The sequence below is a fragment of the Sarcophilus harrisii genome, chromosome 1 (assembly GCF_902635505.1).
Source record: "Sarcophilus harrisii chromosome 1, mSarHar1.11, whole genome shotgun sequence".
In the NCBI taxonomy this organism is placed as follows: Eukaryota; Metazoa; Chordata; class Mammalia; order Dasyuromorphia; family Dasyuridae; genus Sarcophilus; species Sarcophilus harrisii.
In genome coordinates, this window is record NC_045426.1 from 124,668,184 (window position 1) to 124,695,553 (window position 27,370).

Genomic DNA, 27,370 nt, shown 5'->3' on the forward strand with positions numbered 1-27,370 from the left:
AAGAGGGATTCTTTTTCTGATGTGATTTAGATTATAGATGATTGCCGAGTTCCTTTCCAAGTCTGAAATTCTAAAATTCAGGGCCTCCTTAATCTCCTGAGACCAAGAACCTAACTGGTGGGCAGCATGAGTTGGCAGCGTGATGCAGCAGCTAGTCCAGTGTGAGTACAGCAGGAGAAAATCACCAAGTACTGCACCCCGCCCTTGTCAGACCTAATGGAACATTATGCTTATTTCTGGGCACCATAACTTAAAGTTGATAAGCTGGGCAAGGCTTGGGGAGAGCAGTCGGGATGGTTAAGGGCCTTGAGTTCGTGGCATTTGAGAACTAGGTGAAGGACTTAGACAAGTTTAGCCTGTAAAAGACAAGGTTCAGGATATACATGATATCTGTGCTCAGGTATCTGAAGGGCTGTTGGGTGGAGGAGGGATTAGGCTTATTTTTGGGGGGAGCCAGTAGTGGGTGGGAATTACAAATGGACCAAGTTAAGCCTGATGCCAAGGAGGACTTTGTTGTGTCCAATTCTAGGGACCCCGACGTTTATGGGATTTTCTTGGCAAAGGTACTGGAGTACTTTGCCTGCCATTTCCTTCTCCAACGTGTCCACATTTTTCACATGAGGAACTGAAGGGAAGAGATGGTGACTCGCTCATTCTGTTTGGAGAAGTCCACACATACTTGGGGAGGTATCTCCTTACCTGGCTACCCTCAACCTGGTTCAGCCTGTTGACCGGGGGGGTGGCCGGGAGCTGAGGCAGGCAGACACTACAGGTGTCCTTGAAAAGGGCCTGGCAAGCCCTCACGCCAGAGGTGCGCCCCGTGGCAGAAGCGGAGAATAGGGGCAGATCACGGGAACGGAAGAGGTCAGGTCTTTGAGGGGGCACCAGTATATTTGTTGAAGTCCTTTGATATGAGGGCAGGAATCGGGCTGGGAAAACCAATCCAGGTACTGGACTAAGACTGCTAATGTTTTAGTAAGGTATCAATTGGCACCTATCTATGGTGCTATCGTGACTTTAGTCATGCTCTCTCTCAAGCCCCATTTTCCATCTGTAAAATGAGGTTGGAATAAATTGAGTCCTTTCTAGCATTAAATTCCACTTTTAGCTTATTTAAGATGCTGCATTGGCCATCCACAGCCCTTTCCTTCCCCCTCCCCCCCAATCTCCTTTTTCCAACTTGGTATATACTAAGGGATTGCCAGGGCTCTTGAGCTTCTTAAACAATTAGATAAAGGATCCTCTGAGCAGGAAGCACAAGCACAGGAGTAGACCAGGGAGGGGAAAGTCTGGAGACAACACGGGAATCTGTACTAGGTTAGAGTTTAAGGCTCTATTCAGTCACCCCAAGTTCCCAGCTTCTCCATTCTCCCCTAGAACATGAGGAAAGAGGACTTTGGTCCCTAGACAAATGCTAATGACAGGAAGAAATTAGAACACTAATTTTTATTGTTCACATTTATTCTCATTGGATCAATGAATGGCCAGAGACAATTCTGCAAACAAGCTTCCCTTGCTGTCCCATGTTTTGGCTTGAAGGGCAGTGCTAGCTTCTTGGGGCTATATAGTAAGATGCATTTGGAAATCGGTTTAAAAACTATTTTAGACCTCAATCTCTCAGAATTTGACAACCCATTTGCTAAAGATGGGAGAAAATACCAAGAATTCAGTGACACAATGGTTTCTCAGAAGCATAATTTGGCCAGGGTGTAGTTAATCAAACATTTGGATACACTTCAGATTAACTATTTCCCCAGATATAGCTCTCTATAGTAAGAGGCTGACTGAATATATTAGTGAAGTCTTTGAATCCTATCATGTTAATGAAACTGAGTGGAAGGTCCAATTACTGCTATCCAATATTTTCTTACATCTACAATATGCTGAAATACAGGATTCTGGGAGAGCTGGGCAATGCTATTTTCTGCTCTTTTGCTCCATCGAGAGGACTGGCTCAGAACTATGGGGTGGAGGGGGAAGGGGGAAAGAAAAAAGTATAGTTGCCTCTTTTGCTCATGATAGATGTTTCTGAATCCATTTCCAGTCTCTCAAGCCCAGCCAACTTCATAGGCCTGAAGTTTGTTGGTAGATAAGTTCAGAAACAGGTAATTTTTTCCTGTAGCTGAAGTTTGATTTTTATTAAGCTATATCGATAATTTTGCTAAAAGCAGGACCAATGTGGAGATGTCTTTTTTAAAATACAATATGAAAAAAAGCTCAATCGGGAATAATGGGACTATAAAGGTATTTCCTTTTCATCGTCATTACCCAATTTAGTAAAACTAGAAATCTGGGATTAAGCTGAGACCCCTTTAGCAAGCTGCAGGGGTTGGGAGTGGGTATGAAGAGGACGGGAAAAACTTCTCCCATAGCACCCTACAATTTTCAATTGTTAGGGGAATTTCCAATGAAGCCAGTGACTTGGACCTTAAACTTCTTAAGTATCTATAATATCCTTCTAACATTATCCTTGTAATCTATGTGCTTTCATTTTAATTTAAAAGCAATTGAGATTTCCCTTAGCTCTTGAGTTTCCAAGTTGAAGCTTCAAAACAACCACATCCTCAAGAGACATGTTTCTATAGAAATCCTGTCTGTTGCACTAATTCCAGGGGAAAATATAGAATGAGAAGCCATTGGATCACACATTATTTCCTCAATGTTGCATAGTTAAAGGGACACTTAAAAACAAAACAACAAAACAAAACAAAAAAAAAAAACAACTGGCATTTTACCCACAGTAATTAATAAAAGTAAACAATTACTTTACAGTTTCAGTGTTATTCCATTTCAGACAATTTACAATGATGAAACCATTAAAATCCAAACTGCATTGGTGTTTCTTTCCCCCACTTAATCTATTTGGCCATTCCCAGGCAGGAAGCAAGTTGAAGAAATCACATCTTGAGGAAAAATGCTTTCAGCATATGTTTGTCATGATGCCACTTGGAAATAGGGCTTGGAATTAAAAAAAAATCCCATTCCCCTTGCAATTGAGTTAATTTTCATCTTAAAGGATGAATTTTTAAGTGAGGGCAGTGCAATGGTAATAAACTAAGAGTGGTCCTAAACCCCACTGTATAAAGAGCAGTTCTTAGCACCAACACTGGACATGGAGACAGTAAAGATGCAACAGCAATAAGGTTATTAAAAAAAAAAAAAAAAAAAAAAAAAGGCATTTGACTTTTCTATTGTAAAGACCAACTCTTTGTAAAGAGCTAAAAGTCGGTGGGGAAGGCACTTGGCAGTGAAGGCTTCAGACAACCTGGTTAGTGAGAGGGAGTTCAAAGCTAAAATATGCCATAGTTTTTAGCTCTTAAAAGTAATAGCCTCTGTCACCACTGGACACATTTCTAGGCTCCATGAGGACAGAATCCCTTCTGAATGAGAGCTCTAGTTCCCCGGGACACAGCCAAAACCCTGTAAGTAGAGTCACTGTAACATCAATAAAGCTTTTCCCAGGAACGTACCTTTGAATTCAATGTTACTTGAAGCCTGGAATACTGACATTGGATTGGGCCTGGACAACAGATTTTACTCAGTAAAAAATTCTACTGGGAAGAGGCCCTTTTAAACAGTGAGAAGGGGGTTCAACCTCTGCTTTCCCAGGAGAGCATATACCACAGAAAAAAAAAAGGTGAAGAAAACAGAAAACAGACTTAACACAATAAGGCATGATTGCTTTGGGCTTGCATTGCCTAAAAGAAGGATTTGGTACTTTTCTTTTGGTTGGAGAATTCAACTGTGCACTTTCTGTTTTGCATAGGACTAAATGGAAGAAAGTTCCATTTGGCGCCAACAGTGATTTTTCTCCATCTTCCACGTATTGGAGTTACCAGTCCGCAGACCCCAGCAGGTTGTACGTCTGTTACCTTTGGAGTTTATAAAGTACACATTTATGGCCTCCCCCCACAACCCTTAGAAGGCATTACAGAAATTCTTTTAGTAAACATTGAAAGCGACAAAACACCGCACAATCACAGACTCCAGAATCCCAAGTTCTTCTTGTCACTATGCTCAGCCACATTTTTCCTCTTCACCTGTCTCCGGTGCAGGCCATTCTCTGCGGGACTGGTGTGAAGAGACTGTAAACATGATTCTAAGGTGGCTGTACACGGGTGAGTGTTCGGGTCCCTGCCTGGGGACAGTGTTGAGGTAGTTTTGACAAACGCTCCAAAGTTTTTCTCCACGGAAGAGGAGGTGGGGCTGGCGCTGTTGACTGAGGAGTAGCCCGAGGTCACTTCTGTTCTGGTCTCCCTCCTGTCCTGAAAAAGGAGCCATTGTTTCTCAGCGTGCGTGTGGTCTGATGGCGGCGGCACGTTCTGCTTAGACTGGTCCTCCAGTCGACTGTCTTCATCACTGGACTCCTGACAGCAGTGCTGTTCTGGATCCAGATACACCACAGTTACATCGAGGACCCCGCTGGGAGACGTGACTGTAAGAACAGAACACAAGTCTTGGAGAACCAACCAACGCCTACCTGTGGAACCAAGCTCACTGTAGATGAGAGCATCAGATGGGTCACCACCTGAGCCAACCTCACGGATGTCTTGCCCGGGACAGTCTCTGACAAGAGAGTGCTAAGAGACCTCTTGTGGGAGGCACCCAATGAATGAATGACCACCTTACAGGTCATTCAAAATTCAGGAGGCAGCATCCATATCATTTTCATTGATCATAAGAATCTCACAATGAATTCAACCCTCTCTATTTTTGGAAGACTAACCTTCAGGATAGGAGAGGCAGCAGTCTCCATTCTGGCCTTGAAAATGATAAACATGCAACCTAGTAACATGTAAGATTATATTTGTTCACATCATTTAACTATTTATCCCTTGGGAGATGAATATTAATCTTATACACTGATTAGTTACTTATATATTTCTTTTATGCTATTCAGGTCTTACATTAAAATATTGATTTTTAGAATTCTCTCCCAGCACTGGTGAGATGTTTCTGCATAAATATACATCCACCTGAGGTTATACAGATGACAGAGGCCTGACTGACCAACAGCGGCAGAGGCACAATTCTCAGCAAAAAAAAAAAAAAAAGACAATTTGTGCTTTTCTCCAGTATTGCTAGAATAATGAAACTTAAGCAATTCACCTATTCTTCTCGGCATGACACAAAAAGCTGAGAAAGCCATCACCAGCCATATGTTTTAATAGTCTAACACCTTTAAACAAAAGTCACGATTCATGATCGCTCAGCCTTGAGGGCACACAGGTATGCTTGTCATAGCAACCACATCTTAACAAAAGAGGCATGTTCTGCACTCAATTTGGAGAAGTGCTGCTGTGTGACCTGACACTTACCATCTCCCTCTTTCTCCCCTTCACTTTCCTGGTCTCCCTCATAGCCAGAGCAGTAGTCCAAGCTCCAGTCCAGGAAGTTGCCCAGGAGAGTTTCCTCTTGGCTGGATAACTCGGCAGTAGGTGTTGTCACAAAACTGCCTCTATCTTCCTGAAGGCTGTTTTCCCTTCTTCTGAGGAAAGAGAACACAATCTAAATTAAATATAAGGCAGGAAAAGTGGCACTGGGGAAGCTCCCCAAGAGAGCCCCAAATAAAACAGGAGCCTGGGCCTGACTCTCTGTGAGATCTTTACCCAGTCACTTAATCCCCTTGTTCCTCTAAGCAAATAGCCTTAAGTGTTTGTGAAATGACCCCTCCCTGCTGGCTTTTTCCTGCTCTTATTGGAGTCAGAAGACAGACAGCCTTGCTACTAGGCCCACTACAAATAGGTTAATCTCAGATGGCCCTTTATACTTTGCACGGAGGTCCTTTTATTCCTGCCTGATGTGCTCTTTTTGTGGCTGTTTCTAGTCTTCTCTTCTCTAACCTACTATGTGCCATATCCTATTGCCTTTGCTCCTCTCTCAAAAGATACTTATTTTCCTACTTAATGAAAAAAAAAAAAAAAAGACAATTTCTTCTTTACTAAGAGGCCCTCAAATCACCTTCTCCTCCACTCTTCTATTCTCTTTATTTTTTTCCCTTCAGCCCCAGTCTCAGACACACCTTCCCACCATTATCCTATTGCCATTTTGGGGGTCATTTTTTGCCAATTTGTAGGATATGGGGTGAAATCTCAGGATTGTTGACTTGCATTTTTCTTTTTATTTATGATTTAGAGCAGTTTTCCATACTTTTATTTTATATATTTTGGATAGCAAACACTATCAAACACATTTGACCAAAAGATTTTTTCCCATTTGACCCATTTCTCTTCTAATCCTAGGTGCATTAATTTTTTCTGTGCAGAAGCTTTTTGGTTAAAAATAATCAATTATCTATTTTATCTTTGGTAAATACCTTTATCTCATTCAATTAAAAACATATCTATCTACAGCTAATAGTAGTATATGATTTATTTTTCTTCTTATTAGGGTTGGGTAACCATTTAGAATAGACTGTGAAATATGGTGAAATGCATTATTCGAATTTCTGCCAGACGGCTTTACATTTTTCACAATTGTTTTTAATCAAATAAGATAATTCTAGGTAATTTATATTTTTCACTTTATTCAACACTTGGTTATTGAATTCTATTTTTGATTCTCCCTTGCCTAGTCTGTTGCACTGATCTATATTTCTATTTTTTAACCAATACGATATAATTTTGATGACTACTGTTCTATAATGTCTGAGGTCTGGAAGTGCTATTTCTCCATCTCTATTTCTTTTTATTGTTTCTCTTGATATGTTTTTTCCAAATGAATTTGATTACTTTATTGAGTTCTGTAGAGTATCACCCCTGGTAAATTGGTTGATGCAACACTAAAAACATAAATTAGTTCTGGCAGTATTATGTTTTTTCAATATTGGTATGGCCTAGCCATAAATACTGAATGTCCTCCCAGCTATGTAAGTAGTTATTTCTGAAAAGAGTATCTTTTAACAGTCTTCTGAGTGCTAATTTAGTAGGTAGATGTTCAGATAGTGTATATATTTTGTGGTTATTTAGAATGGGATTTCCCTTTTGTATTACTGCTTTTTGTGCTTTGACATTACATAGAATCGATATTGATTTTTAAGGATTTGATAGGCTGCAGCAACTTTGCTGAACCTACTGTCTCAATTAGCATCTCTTGTGATTCCCTAGGATTTTTCAAGTAAACCATCACATTATAAGCAAAAGGGATAATCATATCACATCTTTATTTTTATGCCTTTAATTTCTTTTTCTTGTCTTTTTGCTAGCATTTGAAGAATTATATAAAATAATAGTAGGAATGGGCCTCTTTGAATCATTTTTGAATTTACTGGGAAAAGTTCTACTGAATCTCCCTTGTATATAATGTTTGCTTTTAGGTTGATAGATGCTTTTTATAATATGAAAATAAGCTTTATGCCTGTATTTTCTAAGGTCTTTTCTGAATCAATGTTTATTAATAATACTAAAAAAGTAATAATAAAAAAAATTAATAATTTTCTTTCTGTTTTATCTTTCCCTGGTTTAGGTACTATGACTAAAATTATCTCATAAAAAAGATTTTTGTAAGGTGCTTTCTTTCTCAATTTTTAAGAATAATATGTAATTTGTGTACCGTCTTTAAAAGTTTGACAGAATTTTCTTATGAATCCATCAGGATTAGGAGTTTTTTCCTTTGGTAGTTCTTTATAGCTAGAGAAAAATAGTAATTTTTTCCTGATATAACACATTGAAAATATTGAGCATAAAATAAATTAGAGGCATAATTTAAGCCTTTGTAAAAAGGCCTCTCAATGTGGACATGAGTCCCATTTACCTTTTGGTTCTCTTCCCAGAGGGTGAGTTGAGGAAAGTTTGAATTTCAGCCACACTGAGGGAAGAAGAAGGTTCTGTATCCTCTTGCTTCACTCCTAATAACTTACACAATTGACCATAACCCATTACCTGGAGGGGAGGGTGAAAGAGAGAAGGATAAAATGTAATAGTACTACTTCATTTCTTTTTCATTCTCTCCAATACCAAAACATGAATGATAAAAAGTTTTTGAACAGGTGGGCAGGTAAGTTCAAGTTATACACACTTCTCCCACATCTGAACATTCTTAAACCAAACTTTTTTAGATAACTGGTCAAAGACAAAGAAATACCTTTTCTTGACCTATTCCTTCATAACGTTTATCCTCAAAACGTTGTTTCACAGCTGTCAAGGAAACTTGTCTATAATCCTTTGGGGCATCATCATGGAAGCTAAGAAAACAAAATAAAGGAGGAAGAAAAGAAATGATAGCAGTCAAATGCAGAGAAGTGACTGTCCAATTTCCATTTCAGTGACAATGAAGGCTTAAAAGTCAATTTTAAACTAGAAAGAAAAATGTAAGATATGTTTCAGAAAACACATCTGTTAAGATTGGTACTAGATCCTTGAGAATTATTTAAGGCCCCGTGGAACATGAACTGACTGAGAGAAGTCAAACTGCTCCCCCAAGAAGGCCCTATCTAACTCCATCACTCTTTTAAATTATTCTGCAGGGAGAAGGAGATTGGTAGCCAGAGACAAAGAAAGGCCAACATTTGTACTTTTTTCAAAAACAGTTCCTATTCTTATGGAAGTTTCCCATTTGATCACTGAAAAGATTTACTATGTTACAATCTAGCCATCAAAGAGTCTTAGTGAAGAGGCTAAAAGAACCATAGCTCCAAAGTCTATGATACTGATCTTGACAGAATAAAACTTTGTGTTACAAAAACAAAACAAAACAAAACAAAAAACCCCAAAAAACTTCCTAGAAGCCATCTTTGTTAAGGGCTTGGTTATTATTATTATTTTCTCCTGCCTGTTCATTTAAACTTCCTGTAATTCATCAGTGCCACTGGAATAAAGAAAAATCAAACTTTAAATGCTGGGTATTATAGCTTAGTACCAATACAAACATGTGTAGTACAACAACCTGTCTAATCTCAAAGGAGATCTGGTACTGCACAAGTCTTCAGCTCATTTGGAAAAAATGTTTTAGACTATAGTGTTGCTCATTAGTTGAATAAATAACTGCATATAATTCCTTTCCCTTTAAATTATTGTAAACTTTTCAACTAAGTTACCATTTTTTGTGAAGGCTCAAAACGCAGGGTATCAGGTCTTCATAGAAGAATCCAGTGCATTCCCACAATTGACTTGTCCAGGGATGTGCTGGGAAAGAAGGGTCAGAATTAGACAAAGTACTAGGGCTATACCATCACAACACTTATTTCTCTCTCTCTCTTTTTTTTAATGATTGTAGTTTGTTAAATCAGATTAAGTAGAACTTATCTGGTATATTTCTCTCTCTCTCTTTCTCTATTTAATAGCCTTTTATTTACAGGTTATATGCATGGATAACTTTACAGCATTGACAATTGCCAAACCTCTTGTTCCAATTTTTCCCCCTCTTACCCCCCACCCCCTCCCCCAGATGGCAGGATGACCAGTAGATGTTAAATATATTAAAATATAAATTAGATACACAATAAGTATTTATGACCAAATCGTTATTTTGCTGTACAAATACAATCAGACTCTTAAAAATTCTTATCAGCAACAATGGTACAGTAATCTAATCAGTGTACACAGGCCTTAACAGAGCCTTTCTCCCCTGGCTCTGATGGCATAAACAGAAACTTATAAAGCCAAATAAGGAATCAGAAAAGGGACTTCAATTCTTTAGAGTTGTGGGGTCTTTACATGGAATTTAACATGGAATAGTTACTGTCATTATTACAGAATGACAACCTCTCATTAAATGAAGCCAAAGAGAGATCATAGAGAGATGAAGCACTTTTTTGGACCACAATCCAATGCCCTGCTCACCTACTAGCTAACTGTTGAAAGAACTGCAAACAATTAAGACAAATTGTCAATGAGAGAACACTTTATACTTTTGGAGGGATAAAAGAGGGGAGAAAAACAGCAGGGGAGAAATTAGTGATAACATCATTATGACAGCTCTTAGCATCCCATTCAGGTGATTGCTATCTTGGCTAGATGAAAACCCAGTAATGCTTTGCTTATTTTACCTTTTTACTATCTGTCATTGGGAACGGGAAATGACTTCCAAGACCACCATTCCAGCCCAATTCAGTACCCAGGATATTTCACCAGTTACTCTCTGCACCAAAAGGACACCAAGCCACATATGGCAGACCACCTAAGCTCCCCTCAGAATTCCATCATGTCAAGGATGGATGATGTGAATACAATGCCAAGAATGTGATGGGGAAAAGAAGTGCTACTTCCCTAGGAGTGAGAAGATGGGGGCAGAGTCTCATTATCAATGTGAAAAAGCCAAGAGGTTTTTCATTCTTCCTGTATTGGCTGGAGCAAGGGTTGTATTTGTAGTTTTGTGATGGGGATGGGTGAAAGAGTGAGAAATGGGAGAAAGAAATCTAAGAAGATGAGCCTATAGAGCTGAAAAAATCTTTGGAGAGAGTCAGGAGTTGCCTCTGGAAACAGATCCAAGAAATTCCCAAATTGGTATAACTGTATCATCTGTTCACTATTTTTTCCTGGTTCTGCTAGAACCTGTGAAGTCACTCCCACTCTCAAGGTCAAAAGGAAATAATGATCTTCTTCTCCCTGCTTCCCAACAATAGTGATGAAAGATTAAATATGTACAATAAGGACTAGCTATATGTCCATTCATGGACTCATCTTCTTAACTAGTTATAAATAAAAAGTCTCCTACCCGGAATGCTCAGAGGAAGATGTACATACAGACAACTTCACTCTGGATCACTGCTGTAAAACCACAATTGCTGGCTGTATCCCATCCTTTGTAACCCCTTCTGAGATTTCACACAGCTTGGGCTATGCCTTGAGCTTCTAGTCCCACCCTGGATGCAAGAGAATCCGTAGGTTATCCTGTAAATCTTGATTTTTCTCTTTCCCCCAGAAGTAAATACAAACAAGTTTTATAGAGATAAAAATATCTCATGAACTATGAAATATTACCATTGTCAAATTCTACACCAATCTTATAACGAGACTGCATTTCAGGTGTGATGGAGAAGTGCACAGACCAGCTGTGTGACTGGGGTGAGTTACAAAAGACCTTGATAAAACCTATTTCCCTATCTGAAATGAGGAAAACAGTACTTATACTACTTACCTCACAGGGTTACTTGTAAGGATTAAATCAGGTAATGTATACAAAGAACTTTGTAAATTGTAGACAGATGTTGGCTATTATTACTATCGGTGGTTCTTACCTTGCCGGTGCATTAACTTGGCCAGCAACAAGGCTGCAGCAGCCAGATGGGCTGGGGAGTACACAGAGAGGCTTGTATACAACAAAGAAAGTTCACAGATAAAGCTGTACAGGTGAAGAGTTCTTCTCTCTGTTGGGACTACATTCATTAGCACTTCTTTGTAATCTACAAGAGTAGGAATCTAATAAAAGAGAGAACACTCCAATTTATTAAATTTAAGCTTTCAGATCTAAATAGCACACTACTCTGTGTAACCACAGTAGCCTACTATATAATAAGGGGAAGTCAGTCTCTAAGATGAAAAACCTATCTTCAAAATACTTGATTTATTTTAGAAGCACAAACACAAGTTTTGCTACATGGATCCTTAAAAAGTCTTGTTATTCAGTTGTACACTGAAAGGAGTTCTGCTTTCATGGAGGGGAGGTGCAGGGGCCACTCCCAGGGCTGATGCAGAGCTTTAACTCTTTCTCTATCTGAGCTGATGGTTTTCATTACTGCTTTGGCCAATCCCGAGTCTTTCTGCATAAAGCTAGCTTGGTTCTTGGAAGACACATGGGCTACTGCTGGCCCTGGCCCAGATTTTCCAGATAGATCCTTCTATAATTTGTCCTTTGCTGGCACTCTTTTAGCGTCTTGAATCATTTGTGTGCCATAATAAAATTAAATTAAATTTAAATGATTCAATCAATTTAAAATTTAAATTCCTATTCTTAGTCAATTATGTCTATGAAAAAAGGAAAATTCATAGATCACAGATTTAGAGCTAGAAGGGACCTTAAAGGTCATCAAGCCTAATTCCTTCACTGTAAAGATGAGGAAAATGAGTGCCTCAGGTACGATATGAACACAGACCTCACTGTGTCCTACCCATAATGCCATGTTCATTTTTCGCTTCATTGTATTCTGGACACTTCTTTGCAAAGAATTGTCCCAAAGAAAAATATGTTGAGTCACCTCCTTCCTTGGTAATGTCCTGCAAAACTAAGTCTAAAGGTACCATTGCTGCACACAGGTAAATACTTTGCACAGGTAACATTATAGGAGAAACTCCAATTTCTAGATACTGTAAGCTCCTGCTCAGTTCACAACACCTCTTTCCCCTATCAAAACACATTGGCACTATTGCTGCGGGAACCCACCTAATTGTTGATTCGGCCTTAATCCTCCCTACTTGAGGGAAGGTGTTGTGATACTAGACTAATCGGTACCAGTGATTACTTCCTGCTCCCCTGAACTTCCCTGCACCCCCAACCCCTTCCAGCCAATGACATAATCATTCAATAGGGACAGAAAGTACAATTTTAACTTACTCGAATCTTTCCTTCCAGAGCAGAAATGATTTCTCCCATCATTCTTACTAGATCTTCATATTTATAAGTATTATCTGTTAGCCAAACTGCTTCACGAATTGTCAAGATCTCTTTGCTAATGAAACTGAAACATGAAGAGATATATACCATATTTTAATTAAATGTTGAAAGCTTGTAGGGTTTGACAATGACTAGAACTTTATGGAAAGTTCTGTTGAGTGAAGGGAAAAGGTAGAGTTCCTTTAGCACTCAGTGCCACTGGGGAAGTTAACAATATACATGGACGGACCAAAAAAAAAAAAAAAAAAAAAAAAAAAAGGATAGAGGAATAAAAGGGAAAAAAATTACAGGTCCATGAAAGAAGGAAGTTAGGAGAAGTTAAAAAGAAAAAGAAAGCTAGTTGTCTGGTGGTGAATGATCATACTATCCACACCATTTTTGCTTCCTCCACTAACCTATCCTTGAGAACCTTAGAATTTATATGGAAAGAATAGTATAGGCCTGGATTAGAGATTTTAAAAATTAGCTTAAAGTCAAAGATCCTCCTTCTCTCCATACAACTGTTTGCTTTATATGGGTATTGGATGGCCTAAAGTAGTAAACTGTAACTGATGTTCATATGAAGTGACTCGAAGGCAACAGAATGAAAAATTCATCATATATCTTCTGAATAAAAATGCTTTTTCTTGAGCTCCATTTTTGCATTAGTAGCTGCCTACTGGACATCTGCAACTGAATTTCTCCACACCACTTTCAATTCATCATATCCAAAACAGAACTCATCATCTTTCTCATCCAAGCCTTACCTCCTTTCTAATTCCCCTATTCTTGTTGGGAGAGCACCCCCATCTTTTAGTTACTTAAGGTTTAAAACCTTGAAGTCATTCTTCATTTTCCTTCATTCTTTTTACCTCCCATCACTCCTCTTATCCCCCCCCCCCGCAACTTGTCAAATCTGACCGATTCTAACCTCCAAATCATCTCTCACAGTAATCCCTTTTGCTCTACTCACAAAATCACCCCAAGTGATTCAGACCCTTATCCCTTCACCTAATCTACTGTAAGAGCCTCCTAAATTGTCTCTCTGACACTAGTCTTATCTTTTCCAATCTAACCTTCACACAGCAGCTAAAACGATTTTTTTAATGAAAAATAATTATATACTTGCATTGTATGTCTGTCTCACAGTCACTATAAAACAGAAGAATAATTACATTTAAGAGGTTAACATATACAGAAAGCCAGGTATACAGTATGATTAATACAACATAATCAACCATTCATGGTTGTTTTGTTGAACAAAAATCTTGTTCCTTTTGAATGTAATATGAATCAAGAGCAAGACAAAAATCAAAGTTTGGCAACTCAGTGAAAAATAGTTCAGGAAATTAGTACCATAACCAAAACTGGACACATTCACTGACTCTAATGCTTAAGTAATTTTCCCCTCAATGCAATTTCATTACATCTATCCTTTAGCTGGAGAAAGGTAAAAAATTTCTTAAAGCATTTGACCATGTTATACCCAAGTACAGGCAGATTTAGCAACTACTAAACTGAAGAGTGTAAGAACAATGGTTTTAATATAGTAGTGGATAGTCAGCATTTAAAATGAGTCTGAAAGGCTAGAACAAACAGGTTGAAAGGAATAATGTGAGGACCTGTTTTTCCCCCCTAATTTTGCTCTTTAAAAAGTCCATATGGGTATGTGCACGAATGTTTGTGGTCGCCCTCTTTGTAGTGGCTAGAAACTGGAAACTGAGTGGATGCCCATCAGTTGGAGAATGGCTGAATAAATTGTGGTATATGAATATTATGGAATATTACTGTTCTGTAAGAAATGACCAACAGGATGATTTCAGAAAGGCCTGGAGAGACTTAGGACTGATGCTGAGTGAAATGAGCAGGACCAGGAGATCATTATATACTTCAACAACAATACTATATGATGACCAGTTCTGATGGACCTGGCCATCCTCAGGAACGAGATCAACCAAATCATTTCCAATGGAGCAGTAATGAACTGAACCAGCTACGCCCAGAGAAAGAACTCTGGGAGATGACTAAAAACCATTACATTGAATTCCCAATCCCTATATTTATGCCCACCTGCATTTTTGATTTCCTTCACAAGCTAATTGTACAATATTTCAGAGTCTGACTCTTTTTATACAGCAAAATAATGTTTTGGTCATGTATACTTATTGTGTATCTAATTTATATTTTAATGTATTTAACATCTACTGGTCATCCTGCCATCTAGGGGAGGGGGTGGGGGGTAAGAGGTGAAAAATTGGAACAAGAGGTTTGGCAATTGTTAATGCTGTAAAGTTACCCATACATATAACCTGTAAATAAAAGGCTATTAAATAAAAAGTCCATATGGTATATTTCTCTTAAGACAGTCTGATGAGAAATTAACAAAAAGGAGGTAGACTCATATTCCCTCTCAAAAACAGGAATTAAAATGTCCTAGAGGAGCAAAATTACTAAAAGATGTTATAAATAAACTCACTGAAGAGACAATGGATAAACCAAAGAATAATTCAGATTTAATTTTCTAGAAAAATGTATGGCTTTTTAAAAAGAGGAAAATTTCAAGAATAATTGCACATAAAACATAAATCTCAAGAAGAGGTAACAGAAATAAGGAAATAATAAGGAACACAGAAGAGAAAAATCAAATATTTCAAAAGACATAACCAAAGCAGAATTCATGAAGTGGAATAAAAAAAGCAAATAAAGCAGTTGGAGTAGAAAAACATAGAAAATTAGATAAAAGATTTGAAAGCAGTAGAGGAGAAACTAAATTTAGAGAACAGATCTAGGAGAGGAAACCTCAGAAGTATCAGTTGTCTTGGGGAAATAATGAAAAAAGAAAAAAAAAAAAAAAAAAACAACCGATCCCAATATTTTGAGTAATTATTGAAAAAAATTACTCAAAATATTATGATGACTCTCTGAATAGAAATATCTAGCATCAATCCAACATGGATAAATTACAAATTCAATTCTTCCAGTATATCCTTACTAAATGACAAAACTGGAGAGAAAAATTCCAAAGTACCAGAAACTCCCTTCCCTTCTTCCTTTCTTTCTAATCAATCACTATCTCACCAGATTTGGGGAGGGTGGGGAAAGAAGTGATAATAGAAGTTGGAGCAGTTATATAAATGAAAAAAAAAAAAAAATTTTTTTTAGTAAATCTAACCTTTTCATTTGAAAATTTAAAATAAAAGTTATTTAGGATCCCAAAAGACTTCAAAAAATTGAGAGAAAAGCTACATTTGAAAAGATCCTTTAAGGACCTGGTTTTGATTTAGCCTCTCTGGGTTATAATTTTCCCATATGTTAAAATGAGGAGGAACAGCATTGGCCTTGGAGTCAGGAGGACTAGAGTTCAAATCTGACTTCAAATACTTGACACTTATTAGTTGTGTGAACTCTGACTGACTAACAAAATACAGAAAAAACCAAACCAAAACAACCAGGCAGAGTTGGACTAAATGATCTCAAAGTTATGCCTCTAAATTCTGATACTAGATAGTTAATTACAGTTGAAATCTCAAGACAGACCGTCTACAATCTAATAAAAACATATAATAAAGTATAATATTGACTGAAATACTAAATGATATAGTTGTACTTGAAAAAGGAAAAAATGACTACCCCCCCAAAAAGAAATGTAAGGAGAAATAAAAAGATTGGAGGAAATATTTTAGATATTAACAGAATAACTCAAAAAGACACTGTTTATTGTTAAGTTTGAGTTACAGAAAAGGCAAAGTTGAGTTTGTATTGCTTCTGACAAAATAACAAAACATAGAATGGAAGCAGCATGTTATAATGGAAAGAATTCAAATACTGCCTCTGATACATACTGGAAGACCAACAAAAAGCCAGTTTAGCTTTACACAGATTTAAGATATCTCATCTGAAAAATCAGGATAATACCAAATACTATGGTACTTAATTATGTTATCAAAATGATATGCGGTAAGGAGCCATATAAACAGCAACAGACTGGAAAGGAATTCATATGGCAGTGGAGAAAGTTTACCTCCATGAAAAACTAATGACAGCTCTAAGTTATATAGCAATGTAAGACATACAAAGCATTTCCCTCACAACAAGCCTGTGCTTTGGCTTCATCAGATTCTACTGCTCTTTTATCCTTGGATTTTCTGCTTTAAAAGCTCCTCTCACTAATCTAATGAAGCATCCCAAGATTTTCTTCCAGGACAACAGAAGTGAAACGTACACTTTATTGGCCCAAAAATACTATTCAAATTTGCAGAAACAGTTCATCATGGAGAATGATACAGCAAACCAGAGGGGTTGCCTTCTCATAGGATACACTACCCCTATAACTCAATTCTGCATGTATTTCTCCCACTGCTCACCAAGGCAGAAAAGAACTTGGGAGGAGTGGTACCCAAAGCCTTAATTGAAACACAGAAGCACCATCTCAACATTGTGTGGTATAATCATCATTACCTGCATTAGAGACACTTCATACTGCCAGGAATGATTTCTAAAGAAGTTCAACTTCATTAACTATGTTTCTAGATATAACCTCTGCATGACTTTTGGTATCCATTACTGAAATATGAAACAGCATCCCATGTCACAGAATTATTCCAAAGACCTAGGAGCAAGTTTTGGGACCATATTTATCTTCTTTGCTCTGTACAGAATGTCCCATTTCCACACTCAGCCTCCCCTAATGCAATTGAGTTCCTGCTTATCATTTTCAGTGGTCCTAAAAAACTCTTGAGACCAGCCCACCCTGATCTTTGGGGTCATGTTTGGCTTGGCTCTTTAATGAACTTTGATGCTCCTTGTTCAATCTTTGTCTAATCATTGGTACATGTTGGCCATTCTCCACAGCATGACATAACAATAAAGAAATTAAACTAGAAGCAAACACATTTAGCTTCACAAGGGAGTTTAATAATGATTTTCAGGCCCTACGTAAAAGAAATGATAAAAACAATAAAAGATCACCTCATAGATAACACTGGTATTTTATCAATGAGATGCAGTCAAAGAGGTACTTAGAGGCAAATTGATAGTACTGATTACTGCCTATATTAAGAGAAAAAACCTGAGTTGAGTGTACATTTAAAGAAAAAGAATAAAGTAATATGTCAAATAAGAGAAATTATAAGATTAGTAAGGTCATGACAGTAATTAGTAAGATAGACAGCCAGGGAACAATAGAAATAATAAAACCAAGAGGTGATTTTTAACAAGATCAATAGAATTAAGTAAATTATTAGCAGATAAAGATTTTTTTTTTTAAAGTGAGAGAATTTACAAATTGTACAAAATTTTGTTTGGGGCTTTATTCCTTATTCCTCTTGCACTTATTAAAACTGTTATTTTGTTTTGGGGGAGGGGAAGACCTGGAGAGGTTTTATATGGCTGTAAATTAACAATGAAATGGCTACTAACATTTTCAATACTATAATAGACTGCCATTAACCAAAGCATGCCATCTAGGTAACAGTCATGTTCTATTCTCCACCAGTCAAATAACATTTGGAGTATTATGTTCAATTCTAGGGGCACATTGACAAAAATGGAGAAAATCTGAAAATTAATATCTCAGTTGATGATGTGCTTTGAAACCATGTCATATAAAAATGATTTAAGAAATTGGGCATATTTAGCCTGAAGCAGGCTTAGGCACATGATAACTGTTATTTTACATTGATGGTCCTTCAGATACTTGAAAGGGGATTAGATTTATGATTTTCTAAAAAGCAGAACTACATGCTATTGGTCAAAATTATGTGCAACATAGAACTAGTCATCTTATGAAATGAAATCTCATCTCAAAGAGTAAGCATGGGGTATTTGTCAAGAATATTGTATAGATTAGTTTCTAATATTAGGATGTTTAGCTTGTAATAAGTTGAGTTAGGCTAAGACTTCAAGATTCTAAAGAATAAAATATATCCTAAGATTCTAAAAGTAAAAATGGAATAAATTTGAGAAGTCAGGTAATGAAAGGTATATTTTAGACCTTAGAAAATAAGGGCATAGAAAGCTGGCAGCTTTCCCAAATCTTAAGTATCTATCCCATAAAATCCAGAGGAACACAGCAGCTACATTGGGTTACATGTTGGAATAAAGTATAAACAGTTTCAGAATCAAAAGGTGAAGATGCCTGCCTAAATCCTACATTTAATGTTTCTACAACCTGCTTTTGAATTTCTAGAGAGTACTCGGTCACAGAGACCATCCCAAGGTCCACATAGCTTTAGAAAAGTAGCAGTCAATAAACAAAACACCCAAATCATTAGCATCCTCTCCTATGAACGTTTAGCTAGCACTGCAGGATCTGTGAACAGATAAATAAGTATCTTACCGGGTACAGATAACCATGCAAGCAATTCCCAGAAGCTGTAGCTTGGCTCGAGGTACCACTCTCAGCTTCAGGTAACGATCCACACATTCCACTGTCATGTGAAGGCACAGACTTGTAAAATCCTTCATGGTGGCAACTTCCACTAGCCAGTCAATCAAGATGTACCTATGAAAACAACACCCACCCCCCATAGTCTGTATTAATAAAAGCATTAAAAGAAAAGTCATATTTAATAAAGCCCACAAATATCCAATATAAAAAATTTCCCTCTGTAGGAGGGAACTTTATAAATAAAACAAGCATGCCCTAAACCCAACTGACCACAGCTGAATTAATTTGTACAAATAAGCAATGTTGAGGTGACTTTTCATGATGCATGGAGATGCTAAATGATTAAATTGGGTGAAATGATTGATTTCATTTCAATGAAATGATAGATTTTCACAAATCTCTTTATAAAAGAGATCACAAACCTGAATCAGTTACAAGGTGAACCTAATACCCAATGTCTCTTGGACTGTCAGACATGTCTTTTTATCTTCCATTATACCTACAAGAAGACTGCTCAGTCAAGTATGCCTAAATTCCTATTAACTGGCTATTAGCTTCAAAGCTATGCATTGGTTAATTCTTTAAAGGCTAAGGGATCGTATTCTACTTTTATACAACACTAACAAAACTGCCACTAGAGTTGGCTATTCAGTCTTGAAACTTTACATTTCAAGATGATTGTGTCAAAATTAAAGTTAAGGTAAAGTAAGGGGCAGCTGGGTGGCACAGTGGATAGAGCAGCAGTTCTGAAGTCAGGAGAACCCGAGTTCAAATCTGGCCTCAGACACTTAACACTTTAGCTGTGTGACCCTGGGCAAGTTACTTAACCCCAATTGCCTCAAGGGGAAAAAAAGTTAAGGTGAGAAAGAAGTTCACTAGGGAGACATTTAAGGAAATACAGAGAAAGCAATGATATCCCATTTATATGGAAGTCACTTATGTACCTAAAAAAGAATATGAAGGCATAACAATTATAATGGTTTAATAATTGTTGGCCACACCTAAGTATGCACCCCATAAAAGTTAATTTTAAGTAGCATAAAGTAGGAAACATTAAAATGGCTAAAAAATTTTAAATTGAAAATCTTTAGGGTTTTTCAGTTAAGTTGAAAAATTGATTTATGTATACTCATTAATTTCAAATAATTCTGGACAAGCAAACAATGCACAGTAAAGAATTCAAAGGGAGCAATTCTATCTTTCCTGCCACCATACAGAATGTGTTGGCCATTTGTAGCTAAGTACTTACCTCATTGTATCATTCATTCCTTTCTGCACGGTGAAGATACTCTCTTTACTGACAGGGTGAGAGGCCTGAAAGAGCTGTAGCACCACTTCATTGGAAGATTTTGCTTCTAACCCAAGCTGGTTTCCATTTCCACAAGCTTTAGCTAAAGATATCTTGAAAAGAAAACACAAAACCAAAAATAAGCCTGCATCACATACGTGTAGGAAATTCATAGTAGCAGAAGGGATAGACTTGGAGTCAGGGGCTTGAGCTCACTCTTGGGCTCAGATGTTTAGTACAAGACAAGGCCAAGTCATTCCATATTTATCAAAATTTGGGGCTAGACTAGCTGGTTTCTCAGGTCCCTCATAGGCTTTCTTGCAGTGTGGGGCAGTGGACAGAGCTCTGGGTTTATAATCAGAGGACCTAGGTCCTCATCTCAGGTGTGGGCCTGAACAAGATACTCAGTTCAGCTGGTGGTGCCATGCTGTCAATGGCCAAAGGCAAGAACAGCCACTTCTACATCCAGCCTCAGAATTCCTTAGTAGCTGAGGAGATTATTCCAGGTGGAATGGGGATTATTATTAGAAGGGGGCATCAGAAAAGATTTAAAGATGCTGGTACTTAATAGATCTTTGAGAGAGGTTTAAGATTTGGACTGATGAAGGGGAAAAAAGTCCTCTTTTATCTTTAAGTAATGTAAGGAAAGAAAGAACACTACATGAGAAGTCATGTACAAGAGAGATCAGACTTGATCTCTGCTTGGCCCCAGAGGCTATAAACCAGAAGCACTGGAAGTAGCAAAAAGAAAAATGTAGGCTTGGTTGAAGGAAAAAAAATTCAAATAATTACAACTATTTAGAGTGGAATGGGCTGCCTTTGTTGGTAGTGAAATACCCCTCCTTCAAGGTTTTAAAGCTCAGACTGGATTTTTTTTTGTTGGGGATATTATAAAGGAATCCTTTTTCAGTTATCAGCTGCCCAAGATGATCTTTTAAGTTTCTCCTAGCTATGAAATGCTGTGCTTCTATTTTTGAAGCTGAGAAGGGCTACTTTTTACCTTTCTGAACTTTTCTTTCTCTGTAAAATGTGGAAAATATTTACTCACAGGATTTTGTGAGATAAGAGAATAAAATATTATATGTTATTAAATAAAATAAAATACATTTAAGGAATATAAGCTGGCAATAAGTAAATAAATAGTAATGTTTTAGTTTCAGAAAATTTTATTTTACCTGTGCTTCCCAGCAGCCCTTGGTTGCATAGTCCCTGAGTTTTCGGAGGCTCTGGAGATATCTTCCAGGATCTGACATCTGTCAATGGAAGAACATCACAATGAATTTATTATTATTATTTTTTTTCTTTTGTAGAACTCAGGTGTATCATACCTTTTCCTATTCTACATCTCCTTAATAGTGCCCATCATCATTCCTATCACTACTTATAACCTTTCAAATTGTGGAAAGCGCTTCCAGTAAAAGAAAAAACCATTCAGAGTTCTCTACACTATATTAGAGATATTAAACTTTGGAAGAATCTAGGATAGGTGATTGAAGAGTTTGCCCTATTGGTATGACTTTTGTCATATCAAAAAGGTCCACTTTGAGAACATACAATTTTTTACTTTTAATCAATCAATAAGCATTTATTAAATGTCTACTATATAGACAGAACACTGGATGATGTTAACACAAAACCAAAAATTTAACAACCCCTGTCTTCACAGATCTCACACGATATTAGAAGAAATCTACATATAGGTAAAAAAAAACTACATAAAATAAGGACTGTAGAGAACACTAGCAGTTGGAGGGGTTTAAGGAAAGAATATTCAAAGTTACTTACAGCAGTCCTCTGACTATTTTCCCAAAGGAGGTAAGAACTATTTAAACATCCCTGATTCGATGAAGCCTCAAACATTTCAAGTGCTTCTTTTTTTTTCTCTTCATCCTAGAAATAAGTCAAAGTACAAATTCTTTTACTTAAAACCAGCTAAATATTAACTTTTATTGCCATGTATATTTACATCAACATGAATATTACATATATACTATCCTAATAAGCAATCATAGATATTCATCCTTAAGGGTCAGCATTCTAGCTCTTAAATAGCAATATCTTGTTTTATAGAAATGTTAATATTTAAAACCCAAGATTACTGACAAATAAGATAATACATATATAGTACTCTGTAAATCTTAAAAATATAGAAATGTCACCATGATTTTTCCCCTCAGAAGTCCATCTTTAAAAAATCAAGCACAATAAAAGATGTAATTCTCAGTGTGATCAAATATCAACACAAATTGGTATTTGAAAAGGCTTTCAGGTAATATAATGCTGAATTATCAATATCCCAGAGAGTTCTACTATGTAGTAACAACTGACTGGGATGTAATTGATGTAATTGATGGTGCCCACAGAATCTTTAAAGAAATGAATAGAAGACTGTTTATCCTCCATCAAAGTACCTCCAAATTGCTCTTTTTTTTTTTTTTTTTATTATAGCTTTTTATTTACAAGATATATGCATGGGTAATTTTTCAACATTGACAATTGCAAGACTTTTTGTTCCAACTTTTCCCCTCCTTCCCCCTACCCCCTCCCCCAGATGGCAGATTGACCACATGTTAAATATATTAAAGTATAAGTTAAATATATGTATACATGTCCATACAGTTATTTTGCTGTACAAAAAGAATTGAACTTTGAAATAGTGTACAATTAGCCTGTGAAGGAAATCAAAAATGAAGGCAGACAAAAATGGAGGGATTGGGAATTCTATGTAATGGTACATAGTCATCTCCCAGAGTTCTTTGGCTGGGTGTAGCTGGTTAATTCATTACTGCTCTATTAGAATTGATTTGGTTCATCTCATTGAAGAGGACCATGGTCATCAGACTTGATCATCACAGAGTATTGTTATTGAAGTATATAATGATCTCCTGGTTCTGCTCATTTCACTCAGCATCAGTTCATGTAAGTCTCTCCAAGCCTTTCTGAAATCATCCTGCTGGTCATTTCTTACCGAACAATAATATTCCATAATTTTCTTATACTACACAAATTGCTCTTTTCTCTGTAGTCCTGTGCTAAGTTTATGATTTTCATCTTCTTCCTTCCTATCAGCTTGGATGGACACTTGTTGCTTCCAGTGAACCTGTCTCTAATTTCTAAACTTATCCTTTGCCCCCTTTTAGCCTTCTATGGGCTGAAGGCCAGTTAGCCAAGTTTGAAGCACTGAGGGCCATCCTGCTTCCAGATGACCTACTCCTTTCAAGAAGTAAGATCACCAAAAATATGATTCCTGTATAAAAAAAGAGCTGCTACTAGACTCTTACTCTTACCTTGTATCATAACCTAGACTATATGTCACCAAGAGAAAATTATACTCTGAACATATTTTTAAGAATTTCAAATTTATATATAATAGGTTAACTTACCTCAAAAAGGCTTAAAACTTTACCCAAACAATATAATATAGATCCTTTATGAACCTTAAAAGAAAACAAAAGGCAGTTACTTATTTAAAAAAAACAAAAACTATTTTCCCCAGTTATGCATAAAAATAACTTTTTTTTTTTGGGTTATACATGTATTTTTATTCTCCCCCCCCAATATCTCTTTATGAATCATGTTGGGAGAGAAAATTCAGAGCAAAAGGAAAAACCACAGAAGGAAAAAAAAAAGTGAGCATAGTGTGCTGATTTACATTCAGTCTCCATAGTTCTTTCTGGAGAGAAAAGTTTATTGGGATTAAGGCAGTTACTTCAAAAGGTCACTGCTCAAATCTTGATAAATTTCCCTCCCAAACCCCAATTGAAGAAAGTAACAGAGAGGCAGGGATGGGGTACAAGTGAAGCTTGGCAGACCACAACTCCACAGGGCCATTGTAAACCACAGGCCATTATAAAGATAGACAAAGTGGTTCATCCCCTTGCCTATCCTCTGGCTAATGCTTTTGTTCTACCTCAATTCTCAGGGGACTATCTCACAGTTACTGTGTGCATATTCTCCCCGCCTGGTCTCTATCCAAGCTTGTAATCACGCTTCTCTATCCGTACTCCAGTTTTTTTCTCTTCAGGGTCACCAATGGACCCCAATCACTGAATCCACTGGCCTCCTTTCAAACCTCATCCTTTTTAATCTTAATGTGGTGCCAAAAATCATAGAAATGGAAACTACAAATTCAGACATAAGGTTCCTTAAAGGGCACATATTGATTTAATTTTAAAATGAAATGCTATCTGTATTTTACTGTATTTTTACTTATTTTGTTAAAAATTTCCCAAGTCCATTTTAATCTGGTTCTGGTGAGTCAAGTTTTTTTTTTTGTACACTTCTGGTCCTGCCTCAGCTTCTGAGACCATCCTCAGGCAGTTTTTTTTTTTTTTTTTTAAAAACTCATCTGCTTGCTTCTCTCTCCCTTTCTATTCTGGACTTTTTCCTTCTCATTCCCAGGGATGGCGTTTCCCATAGTTTGAGTCTTACTTTCTTCCTCCTCATGCTCTCAGTCTTGCTAGCTTACACTGTCACTTCTTGGCAGAAATGCCCCATTTTCAATCTTTCACAAACCCTGATGCACTGATCTAAGTGCCAGCTTTAGTTACATTTAGTATACTGCTGTAACTTCTAAGTCAACGCATCCCAAAAGGAACTTACTTCCTCTCCAACAAAATCAGCTGCTTCTCTATTATGGTTAAGGGCATCATCATTTAAAAAGATTCTCCATTTAAAAGTTCAGTGTCATCTCTGACTTCTCATTCTCTCTGTTCTCCCAAACCCATGGATCTCTTAGTTGTAACCATTCTCCCTTTACAAGGTTTCTTTCCTTTTAATTCCATAAATATTAAGTGTGTGTGTTTGGGGGGTGGGGGGGAAACTAGGTGGTGTGGTAAATAGAGCACCAGTTCTGAAGTGAGAAGAACATGAGTTCAAATTGGACCTCAGACACTCAACACTTACTGTTTGACCTTAGGCCAAGTATCTTAACCATAACTGCTTCTTAAAAAAAAAAAAAAAAAAAAAAAAAAAAAAAAAAAAAAAAAGGATAACCATTAAATGCCTACTGTGTACAAAAGTGTCCTGAAGATTCCTTTCTAGTGCCAGAATCCTATTCTAGGGTCTTATTTCATTCATACCTGAACATCATTACAATTATTACACTATTCAAACATCCTTTTCTCCACATTGATGTCTAATTAATCTTTAAAACACCACTTTGATGTTATCATTTCTATGTCCAAAAACTTTTCAACTGCTCCCCACTAGCCATATGATCAGGTAGCAACTTATTTGGCATTCAAGAAACAATTCAATTTAAGCTCAATCTGCTTTTTAAATTCACTTCAATAAACACTGACTACATGTGTGTAAGGAACCTTAACTTTTGTCATTCCCTACAAGAGCCTTTTTCCTCAATTGAGTCTCCTCATTATCCCAAGAGCATCCCTTTTGATTTCCCATTTCTATTCTTGTGCTCACATCATCCTTGTTCTGTTAATATATACAAATTCTGCCACCTCTTCAAGATGCACTCAAATATTCTGTCCTCTACAACTTTCTTTCCTGATAAGCCAAAAGGGAATTAATATTTTTCCTCTAAAGATCTTTAGTAATTATTGCCTATGTTTCATTGTTTAATCATATGCTCGAGTCATCTTATAAGTTATTTTGAATGCCTTAAATCTTTCTTTTTTATGTATTTGTGTTTTATCTTCCTAGCTTATAAGTTCTCCACATCAGGAAGTAGACTTTTAACCCTTACATGTTGGAATACACTTCAGATATTCAAACATGTATTGACTACATTTTTCAAGCTTATATTCATATTCCTCAGGATTATGACTTTGCCAGCTAAAACTGAGGTATTCTGAAGCATTAAAAATAAACATTTATCCAATATTCACTACATGCAAAGTATTATTTTAGATTTTAAAAGCTTAAGGTGATGAAAAGAATAACATAAGTGCAGATCTTTATAACTTACTTTTTGAAATTGACATTCTGCTTTGAGGCTTTCAAAGACTACAGCTTTACAGCAGCTTCCAGACACAGACCACGGAGGGCGAATAAATAGCCAGATAAATGGAGCAGCATTAACATTCAGGCGTTCCGTTAAGCTGAAGAAACGTGATGCCTTTAATCCATTCACTTCTGCCCGACCCTCATCAGAAATAGACACTAAAATGGCAGCCCAAAATAAAAAAAAAAAAAAATAAATACCCAATAAATGCTTAATAAGGCTTGTGATTCTAACCTGGCTTGATATAAAAATATGGAAAAAATCTGATTTATCAGATAGTCAAAATTTTTAACAGCATTTCAATAAAAAGTGAAAACATCTAGCGAAAGCCATAAAGAAACATCAATAAAAAGGCATATATTCCTGAGCACAATTATTAACAACATTAATTTAAAAAAAAGTTGGTCTACAAAGATTGAAAACATTTCAAGAAGTTAAAAATGAGTCATATCTATTTATAACAAGTCACATAACTTTGTTAGAGATCCTGGCCCTGCTCAATTGAACACTTACAGCCTTCATTGTAGAGGTAGGCAATCCCTAGCTTCACAGCAGCTTCAAAATTACCGCTTTCAGCAGCCCTAAAAAAGAACACCAAAGGCTAGTTAAAGATCTTATTTCTTCAAAGTTTAGTGTTGTAGAGGCATTTAAAATCAGCTAATTTACTTCCACCATTGGTGCAGTTCAAGTTGAAGTGGCTCTGACCTCAACATGTGTGCCCGAAAGATAAGAATGAACATTTCTTTATTCATTTACCCAATAATGCTTATAAGGATGATTAAAGCTGGAGTAGTACATTTGGGCAATACAAAAGTAAAAGGCATAGCCCCTTCTGACCATAGGCTAAAAGTTTATTGGGGACAATCTGGAGAGATGAGGAGTAACTAAGGGAAAATTACAAAGATATAAACAATGGATGGTAACATACTATGGTCACAGCAAAGGAATGATAAAGTAGGAGATTGATTTAGAGAAGACTTAATTTCCAAAGGTTTAAGTAACAGTGCACCAGTTTAGATTCATAGAGACTAATTTGAATAAGTTAATATTTGCATATTATTTTTAAAAACACACATAGTTTTGTTACTTTTAAGTACTTCCAGTGCCTTATTAGAGGGAAATATTTTCATTAAAGGATCTATGGATACTTATTTAATTGGATAACAGCAAACATTATAATTGTACTTTAAGGTTTACAAAT

General features: G+C 36.7%; 1 protein-coding gene across 2 annotated transcripts in view; it reads right to left on the bottom strand.

Annotated features, from left to right (window-relative positions):
- Positions 1 to 1,438: 1,438 nt before the first annotated feature.
- CCNF (cyclin F) overlaps positions 1,439 to 27,370 on the bottom strand; it is a 34,823-nt gene continuing 8,891 nt past the window's right edge. Inside the window, exons 4-17 of one of the 2 annotated variants that reach the window (XM_031963790.1) lie at positions 26,683 to 26,750; positions 26,134 to 26,327; positions 23,588 to 23,641; positions 21,990 to 22,094; positions 21,380 to 21,457; positions 20,166 to 20,317; positions 18,866 to 19,030; positions 12,490 to 12,613; positions 11,177 to 11,357; positions 9,035 to 9,122; positions 8,083 to 8,182; positions 7,753 to 7,880; positions 5,319 to 5,485; positions 1,439 to 4,435 (exon numbers count right to left, since the gene is read on the bottom strand). In XM_031963790.1, coding sequence (XP_031819650.1) covers positions 3,978 to 4,435; positions 5,319 to 5,485; positions 7,753 to 7,880; positions 8,083 to 8,182; positions 9,035 to 9,122; positions 11,177 to 11,357; positions 12,490 to 12,613; positions 18,866 to 19,030; positions 20,166 to 20,317; positions 21,380 to 21,457; positions 21,990 to 22,094; positions 23,588 to 23,641; positions 26,134 to 26,327; positions 26,683 to 26,750 — 2,062 coding nt within the window. In that variant the 3' untranslated portion in view covers positions 1,439 to 3,977. Of the gene's footprint in view, positions 4,436 to 5,318; positions 5,489 to 7,752; positions 7,881 to 8,082; positions 8,183 to 9,034; positions 9,123 to 11,176; positions 11,358 to 12,489; positions 12,614 to 18,865; positions 19,031 to 20,165; positions 20,318 to 21,379; positions 21,458 to 21,989; positions 22,095 to 23,587; positions 23,642 to 26,133; positions 26,328 to 26,682; positions 26,751 to 27,370 lie in introns of both variants that reach the window. The other variant, XM_031963781.1, reaches the window with a different exon arrangement.